The sequence below is a fragment of the Alligator sinensis genome, unplaced genomic scaffold (genome assembly GCF_000455745.1).
Source record: "Alligator sinensis unplaced genomic scaffold, ASM45574v1 scaffold113_1, whole genome shotgun sequence".
Classification (NCBI taxonomy): domain Eukaryota; kingdom Metazoa; phylum Chordata; order Crocodylia; family Alligatoridae; genus Alligator; species Alligator sinensis.
Window position 1 is genome coordinate 501,639 of NW_005842918.1, and position 8,469 is coordinate 510,107.

The following is an 8,469-nucleotide window of genomic DNA, read 5'->3' on the forward strand; positions in this document are numbered from 1 at the left end:
CGGTGTTGAGGGGTGGCGCGGCGGGGGCCGGGAATGGGGGGGGGGGGTGCATAGGGATCCAGCCAGCTGTGCCCTGCTCCTCCCAGATGTGCCTTGCCCCCGCCCCTGGCCCTAATTGGTGCCCCAAGGGCACAGCTGAGCACAGGCATGAGGAGCCCAGCTGCCTGGGTTCATGGCAGCTCTAGGCAGGGAGAGGGAGTGGCGGGACATGTGTGCGTGCATGTGTATGTGTGTGTGACCCGGACACCTGGGTGTTGTGTGTGTGTGTGTGTGTGTGTGTGTGTTTTCTGGAAACCTGGGTTTGCATTTGTGTCCATCCCAGATGCCTGCAGTGTGTGTGTGTGTATGTGTGTGTGTGTGTATCCTGGATGCCTGGGTTCTGTGTGCCTGCATGCTTGTTTGACACCTGGCTTCTCTGTGTGTCCTGGACACCTGGGGCGGGGGTGCATCCTGGATCCCTAGGTTTTGTGTGTGTGTGTGTGTGGGGGGGGGGGGGGGGGGGGGGGGGGCGGCCAGGGTGTCTGTGTGCGTGCATGGGTTGCGGGCACCTGGGTTGTGTGTGTGTGTGTGTGCGCGCGCACATGAGTGAGCATGACAGACATCTTTGTTGCGTATGTGTGTGTCTGTGTCCTGGATGCTAGGGTTGTGTGTGTGTGTGTGTATCCCAGATGCGGGGGCCCACCCCGGACACCTGAGTGCCCTGTGGATGATATGATTTTGCTGCTAGTGAAACCCCCCCAGCCATGTGTGGGCAAGGGAGGATCACAGGATCACATCTGGATGCTGCCTTCCGCCCCCCAACACACACCCACACACAGCCGGCATCTCCCAACCAGCAGTCGGGGCAGGAGCCGCACATGAACATGCGTATGCCCCCCACGACCCTCTGGCCTCCCCAAAGACACAGCCCACAGGTGCTCGGTCACTGCTTTATTGCTGCCCTGCCAGGACCGGGGGGGAGGAGGGGGGCAGATGTGTTCCTCCATGTGGGCCCGTGTCCAGCCGTGTCCTGTGTCCATCTGCTCACCTGTGGGGAGAGACAGGCCGGGTGTGAGATGCAGCCTGTGGGGTCCCTGCCAATGCTCCCCCCCACAGCTTCTAGCAATGGGGACTGAACCCAGGCATCCCAGCTCCCAACTTGCCTGCCCCCCCAGCCCCCAGGCCCCACTCCCCTGCAGGGAACCCAGGCATCTGAGCTCCCAGCTCCCCCGTGTTAGGCAGAACCTAAGTGTCCCGGGGTGGGGGGCTTACTCCAGACACTCATCCTCCCTGCCCTCGGTGGGCGGTGGGGGGGGTGCGGTGGTGTGGGGTGGTGCGGGGGGTGCAGTGCTGGGTGCCACAGTGCCGACGCCCACGTCCACCTGGAAGACCCAGCGCCCAGGCACCCCCACGTTGCTGGTGCGCTGGATGTTCAGCACATTGTCCGTGCGTGAGCCCGGGATGTTGTAGTAGTGCGTGTTGTCCCCACTGTTGAAACCAGCCTGGGGAGCGGGCATGAGGGTCAGTGCCGGGCCCAGGGCCCTCTGGTGCCTCTGGGGCCACCACCAGTCCCTGGTACATCCTAGAGACCCTCATGCCCCTGGTGCCAGCCCGGTCCCTGGTGTGTCCTAGTTACCCTTGTGTCCCTGGTGTCACCCCTGGTCCCTGGAGCCTTCTAGTGCCCTTGGTGCCAACCCTTATCCCTGGTGTGTCCTAGTGACCTTCATGCCCCTGGTGTCACCCCAGTCCCTGGCATGTCCTAGTGACCCTCATGCCAGCCCTGGTTCCTGGTGTGCCCTAGTGACCCTCATGCCACCCCCAGTCCCAGAAGTGTCCTAGTGACCCTCTAGCCCCTAGTGCCACCCACCATCTCTGATCTTAGTGATTCTCGTGCCATCCTTGGTCCCTGGTGCAGCCTAGTGCCCCTAATACCCCTGGTGTCACCCCTGGTCCCTGGTGCATCCTAGTGCCCCTGGTGCCACCCCAGTCCCTGGTATGTCCTAGTGACCCTCGTGCCCCTGGTGCCACTCACAGTCCCTGAAGCATCCTAGTGACCTTCATGCCACCCCTGGTCCCTGGTGTGTCCTAGTGCCCTTGGTGCCCCTGGTGTCACCCTGGTTCCTGGAAGCATCCTAGTGACCCTAGTCAATGTCTGGATTGTCGTTGTGACCCCGGTACCCTCTGGTGCCACCCCAGCTCTGGCATTCCCATGTGCTCCCCCAGCTCCCGGTGCCCCCGGCCCACCTGTGCAGCAGTGCCCCCCAGGCCAGTGAGGGGGTCCCCGCCGCTGGCGATGCCAGTTGTCCACTGGATGTCCTCATAGTTGAGCATGATGAAGGAGATATCGCCATCCGTGGCCAGCACCGCCTGGAACGTGTTCTCCTGGGGTGGGGGTGGGGGCAGTGAGCACAAGTGGGTGTGTGTAGAGGCGGGGGTGCATGTGTGCATGCGTCCTGGACGCCTGGGTTCTGTGTGTGTGTCTGTCCCAGATGCCTGGTCTCGGGGTGGGGGGGAGGGTGTATGTGTGTGCACATGCCTCAGACACCTGGGTTGTGTGTGTGTGTGTCCTAGACACTTGGGTTCTGCATGTGTGTGTTTATGTGTGTGTCCCAGATGCCTGGATTGTGTGTCCATGTGTCTGTGTGCACACAGGTGCACCTCTCAGGCATGTGTGATTCCATGCATGTGTGTCCTGGATGCCTGGGTTCTTTGAGTGTGTGTGTGTGTGCCTCTTTGCATGTGTGTCTGTGTATGTGTGTCCTGCATGGCTGGGTCTGTGAGTGTGTGTGTATGTGAGTGCATGTGTGTCCCAGACACCTGGGTTCTGTGTGCCTTTGTGTGTGTGTGTGCGCGCGCGCGCACGCACGCATACATATGTGCCCTGGATGCCTAGGTTCTATGTCTGTACATGTGTGTTCTGGACAGCTGGGTTCTGTGTATGTGTGTAGGCATGCACGCACACGTGTGTGTGCGCATGGGCATGTGTCCCAGATGCCTGGATTCTGCATGTGTGTGTACACAAATGTGCACATGTGCCCCCAATACCTGGGTTCTGTGTGTGTGTGCATACACACCTCTCCCAGGTGCCTGTGTTCTGTGTCAATGCATGCATGTGCCGGACAGCTGGGGTCTGCATGTTGGTATGCATGTGTGCACACATGTCCTGGATGCCTGGGCTCTGCGTGTGTGCCCCCCCTTGTTCCCCCTGCCTCCCACTCTGTGCCCTGGTCCCCCCTCCCCTCCCCCCAGTACCTTGCGGGCCACGGTGGTGGCAGCACCAAAGAAGGCCACATGGTCCCAGGTGGCCACGAGGGCCCAGGTGGCAGTGAAATGGATGCCAGGGAAGTAGGCGCGGAGGTCACGCATGAGGCGGCGCAGCAGTGTGGCGTCATGGCTCTGGCGGTAGTACACGTGCCCACCCAGCCGCGTGTCCACGTCACCCCAGTACGGTGCCACAAAGGGCCGCCCGTCAGCCAGCGGGAATGGGTCGGGTGTGTACTGTGCCACCGACACGCCAAACGACACCACTCCGTTGTTGTTCACCTGTAGGGGTGGGTGAGGGTGAGCGAGGGGTGGGCCACCTTCGTGTGTGCCCATGTGTTCTAGATACTTGTGTGTATGTGTGTGTGAGTGCACACATGCATGCATGTGGGGCACCTGAGTTCTGTGTCTGTGTGTGTGTTTGTCCCAGGCACCTGGGTTTTGCATGCGTGTCCTGAATGTCTGGGGTCTGTGCATGTCCATGTGTGCCCTGCACACCTGGATTCCATGTGTGTTTGTGTGTGCGCACATGTGTGCATGTGTGTCCCAGACACCCGAGTTCTGCATGTATGTATCCCAAATGCCTGGGTTCTTTGTGTGCCCGTGTATGTCTAGAGCACCTGGGTTCCCTCTGTGTGTGTGTCCTGCATGCCTGGGTTCTGCATGTGTTCCCCCGTGTCCGTTTGTGTGTGTGTGTGTGCACATTGCACACCTGGGTCCCATGCATGTACGTGTCCCCACAGGCCTGCACAGACTCCCTACACTTGTGCATGTGTGCACACATGTGCCTTGGATGCCTGGCTTCCTTGCACGCATGCACACGTATAGTTACAGGCATGTCCCAGATGCCTGGGTTCTGCCTGCACAGGCCGAGGGCTGCAGGCTGCAACGCCTGCCCCAGGGACAGACCCCCACCCCGGCCTCCAGACCCCTCAGCCCATGGGCTCCCAGACCCTGGCCCTCAACCCCTCACACTCACGTAGAGGCTGCGGTATTGTTGGCCGTAGAAGGAGAAGGGGACATCGATGGAGATCTCGGGGGACATCCCGTCATCCTCGGTGGGGGTGGCGGCGTCGCCCAGCTCGAGCCCGAAGGGGTACATCAGGGGCTCTGCAGCCCCCCTGTCACCTACCGCCCACCCCGGCCCCACGTTCCCCTTCCCACATCCCAGGGACCCCCAACATGGCCCTCCCAAGACCTTGTCACTGACCCCCTGGGTCCAGGGACCCTGATACAGCCCCCTAAAACCCCAGGGACCCCATCACTGCTCCGCAGATCCTGAGACCCCATCATAGCACCCTCCCGGCCCCCTGGGAACTTGACACAGGCCCCCCAAGACCCCAGGGCTCCATCACTGCCCCCAGCCCAGATCCTGGAACCCTGACACAGCCCCCTAAAATGCCAGGGACCCTGACACTGACCCCCAAGACCCCAGGGACCCCCTCACTGCCCCTCCCAGCACCTGACATGGCCCAAGACCCAATCACTGACCTCCTGGATACTGGAACCCCAACACAGCCCCCCAAGACCCCAGGGACCCCATCACTGTCCCCCCCAGATCACGGGACCCCTGTCATAGCCCCCCAGCTGTCTGAGATGCCAACATGTTCCCCCAAGGCCCCAGGGACCCCATCACTGTCCCCTCATCTTCCTGGGACCCCAATACAGGCCAAGACCCCATCACTGATCTCCTGGATCCCAGCACCAGCCCCCCAGCACCCCCTCACAGCCCCACAAGACCCCATCACTGACCCCCTGGACCTGGGGACCCTGGCATGGCTCCCCCAACATCTCCAGGACCCCATCACTGCCCCCTCCCCCCCGCAGATCTTGGGATCCCATCACCACCCCCAGGACCTCGAAACAGCCCTCCAAGACCCCAGGGACCCTGACACAGCACCTCCAAGACCTCACTCATCACTGACCCTCTGGATCTAGGGACCCCAACATGGCCCCCAAGACCCCATCACTGACCTCCTGGATCCTGAGACCCTGTCACTACCCCCCAGCCCTGGCCCCCCCAAACCCCTGGGACCCCAGCACTTCCCCCCAAGACTCTATCACTGCCTCCCAAGACCCCGGCACTGACCCCCTGGATCCTGGGACCCCAACACAGCCCCCATCCCCCAGGGACCCCATCACTGCACCCCAAGACCCTGCTGTGGTCCCCCCAGCCACCAGGGACCCCAGCATATCCCCCCAAGACCCCATCACTGTCCCCAGAGATCCTGGAAACCCTGTCCCTTCCCCCCCAGCTGCAGGGACCCCATCACCACCCTCAAGACTTCATCCCTGCCCTCCCTGCCCCCCCCAGACTTTTGTGCATGCCCCCTGAGACACCCCCAGGATTCCCCCCACCCCTGGGGGAACACACCTCCGGGGACCCTCCAGCCCCCTGCTCTCACCTCCGGTGTCCTTGGCCACAGACAGCGCCGAGGTCAGCGCCGGCCCTGGAGGGAGCAGGAGTCAGCCCTGTGGAAAGGGACCCCAGAGCCCCTCCCCTCAGCTGCCCCCAACCCCCCACATGCCCCCGCACTCTCCCAGCAGCAGGAGCAGTGTGGCCAGCAGGGTGCCCATTGCAGCGGAGCCCTGTGGGGACACGCAGCTTTAGAGGGGACCCGGATGCCTGGGTTCTGTGTGGGTCGGGGGTCCCAGTGTGTGTGTGTGTGTGTGTGTGTGTGTGTGTGCGCGCGCGTGCGCATGTTCCCTGGATTTTATGTGGGTCAGGGGTCCCCATGTATGTGGGTATGTTTGCATGTGAATGTGTGTATGTGTGTGTTGTTGGATGCCTGGGTACTGTGTGTGTGTGTGTGTGTGTGTGTGTGTCCTGGACACCTGGGTTCTGTGTGTGTGTGTGTGGGGGGGGGTATCTTGATGTCCTGGACACCTGGGTTCTGTATAGGATGGGTGGAGGGAGGAGAGGATGGGGTCCTGGAGCCCAGTGTGTGCATGCGTGTGCGTGTGTGTAGGTGTGCACATGTCCCAGACACCTGGGTTCTGCCTGAATTGGGGGAGTCCTGGAGTGTGTGTGTGTGTGCCCTGGACATTTGCATTGGGTGGGGTGAGGGGGGGGGGTGTCCCAGCACGTGTGTGTGCATATCTGCATGACCTGGATACCTGGGTTCTGTATGGGATGAGTGGGGGAGCCCTGGAGAGAGAGAGAGAGAGAGAGAGAGAGAATTAAAGTTTTAAACTGAGAAATCTTAGGAGCAGACAAACCAATAAAAGACTGGACTGAACATTTAGTATCTTCTTTATTTGGAAGAGAATAAACACCTCTTCCACTGTCTACAGAGGCAGTGAACTGAGTCTGAAATGCAACAGATCAGTTCTGTTCTGGTTTGGCTTTATTAACAAAGTCCTTAAAAGCATGGAACACTTTGGTGATAAGACGGCTATTCATTATGAAAGAACTAACTAAAATATATATCAATGTGCACACTTATTTTTCACACAAATCTCACAGGATTAAAATAAATGTTATTACTTATGAATTAGGAAGTGCTGTTGCTCATGAGCTTCACTGACATCAGTATAATCAATACAGGCACAGAATTCAATATCAAATACATATTCTCTATGTTGAGTAAATAATTGTGCTCTTTGTGTGACCTTTAAGGAAGGAACATGTGCTAAGGATTCTGTGTTCTCATTTCCGTCCCTCAGTTTATTTGAAACAGATTAATATAGATTTACTTAACTTTAAGAGTGACAAGAGTTCATATAAAGTTTCTCAGCTTGATATACTTAAAATGGTTGTAATCAGTTATTTGATAACCTAAATAATGGTATAGTGTAAGGTTGATTTAACAGTTTTACTTGTGGCTGAGATTCATTTTCTTAAATGAAAGTACTCTGAAAATATGTAGAGATAGCCAAGAGTACAGCTGGAGTTGTTAAATATTATTGACCATCAGAGTAATTCTAGGAACCAAGAAAGGGTCAAAGAGGCAATCCCACAAAAGTAATGCATACTTTAATAGCATATTAATGAAAATATAGATAAGATATAAATGAGCAAACAATACAGGTAAAGCATATGCTTAATGACTTAAATAACTAGGCAAAGGACTTAAATTTGTTAAAATGTGCATTCATATAAAGAAATATCAATCTTGGTAACATTTGAGAACATTTAAAACTAATTTCTTTAACTCCTAAAGTCCTTAAAATCTTCTATTAGGTGGCCAGCCTGTTAGGGAAAAAATACTTCTCATGTAGGATTCAAATTACATTTTAAAACAGCACTTACCATCAGCCCGGGCGGCCGGGCAGCCGCCGCTCCCAGCCCGGATGAGGGGGGGAGGGGGCAGCGTGACGGCCAATATTGACCCACGCGGGGCAGCGCCCACGGGGGAGCCGGACGCCTGGGTTCTCTGCAGCTGGGGGAGGTGAGAAAGCTGGGAGCACACCTGCACATGCACACACATGTGCACACTTACACATGCCTGGCGTGCACCGATAGGTGCAAGCAGGCACGCGGACACCACCTTCACATGTCAGGTGGGAGGGCATGCACACACGTGCAAGCGCGGAGGTGTGCACACATGCGCAGGCATGTGTGCACACACATACACAGAGCACCCAGTCATAGGACACACATGCTCACACACACACACATGCTCACACACACACACACACAGAACCCAGGCATCTGCAGCATACCTGTACACACACACCCACCATGCACATACGCACATAATCCAGGCGTCCAGGACACACACTGGACACGCACTGCCCTTCCCTGTCCCCCCACCTCGGGGCTGGGCTGCATGGGGGTAGCCAGGGTCGGGGGGTGGGCAGGGCCCTGGCAGGCGGTGCTCCCGGCCCCAGCCCTCCTGCCCTAGCCCCCTCCCTTGACCTTTGACCCTCCATAGGCACCCCCAGCACATGCCACAGACATGATTCAGGCATTATTGGGCGCTCTAGCGCAACGGTCACCCCTGGAGCTACAGGGCCGTGGCGGGGGAGCCCGAGCTGACCCCGGGGCTGGAGCCAGGGTCCAGGCCCCGCACAAACCAGGGGCGCCTCAGCCCCACAGGAAGGCGATGCTGAGTGCCCGCAGGCACCGCCGGCACAAGGCCTCCACGCGCTCGCCCTCTGCCGCCAACAGCAGCAACCACCAGTCCCCGCACAGCCCTGTGGAGGGGAGCATGGGGTTGAGAGCTGGGACCCCCACCCTGCCAGGGTCCCTCACCCCTGACCCGCAGCCCCTGCCCCCTAGCCCTG

General features: G+C 58.6%; 1 protein-coding gene across 2 annotated transcripts; it reads right to left on the bottom strand.

Moving 5' to 3' along the window:
• Window positions 1–917: 917 nt before the first annotated feature.
• On the bottom strand, window positions 918–5,830 carry LOC102384642 (sushi, nidogen and EGF-like domain-containing protein 1). Of its 2 annotated transcripts, XM_025192385.1 has the most exons (7): window positions 5,781–5,830; window positions 5,646–5,690; window positions 4,220–4,350; window positions 3,232–3,522; window positions 2,224–2,361; window positions 1,252–1,481; window positions 918–1,027 (listed from the first exon to the last, which is right to left on the bottom strand). In XM_025192385.1, exons 1-7 carry the CDS (start codon window positions 5,815–5,817, stop codon window positions 1,024–1,026), a joined length of 876 nt encoding a protein of 291 aa, XP_025048170.1. In that variant the 5' UTR covers window positions 5,818–5,830; the 3' UTR covers window positions 918–1,023. The 2 variants fall into 2 exon arrangements, with proteins under 2 accessions (XP_025048170.1, XP_025048171.1); XM_025192386.1 differs by lacking the exon at window positions 918–1,027 and having other exon boundaries at window positions 1,248–1,481.
• Window positions 5,831–8,469: the final 2,639 nt, after the last annotated feature.

Bases quoted from the DNA above. Each gene is read 5' to 3' on its own strand.
- LOC102384642 (XM_025192385.1), bottom strand. From the start codon at position 5,817: ATGGGCACCCTGCTGGCCACACTGCTCCTGCTGCTGG. The intron at 2,362-3,231 runs GTACTGGGGGGA...CCCCCACCCCAG, and splicing joins CCACCACCGTGGCCCGCAAG to GAGAACACGTTCCAGGCGGT. The intron at 1,482-2,223 runs GTGGGCCGGGGG...CCCGCTCCCCAG, and splicing joins TGGGGGGCACTGCTGCACAG to GCTGGTTTCAACAGTGGGGA.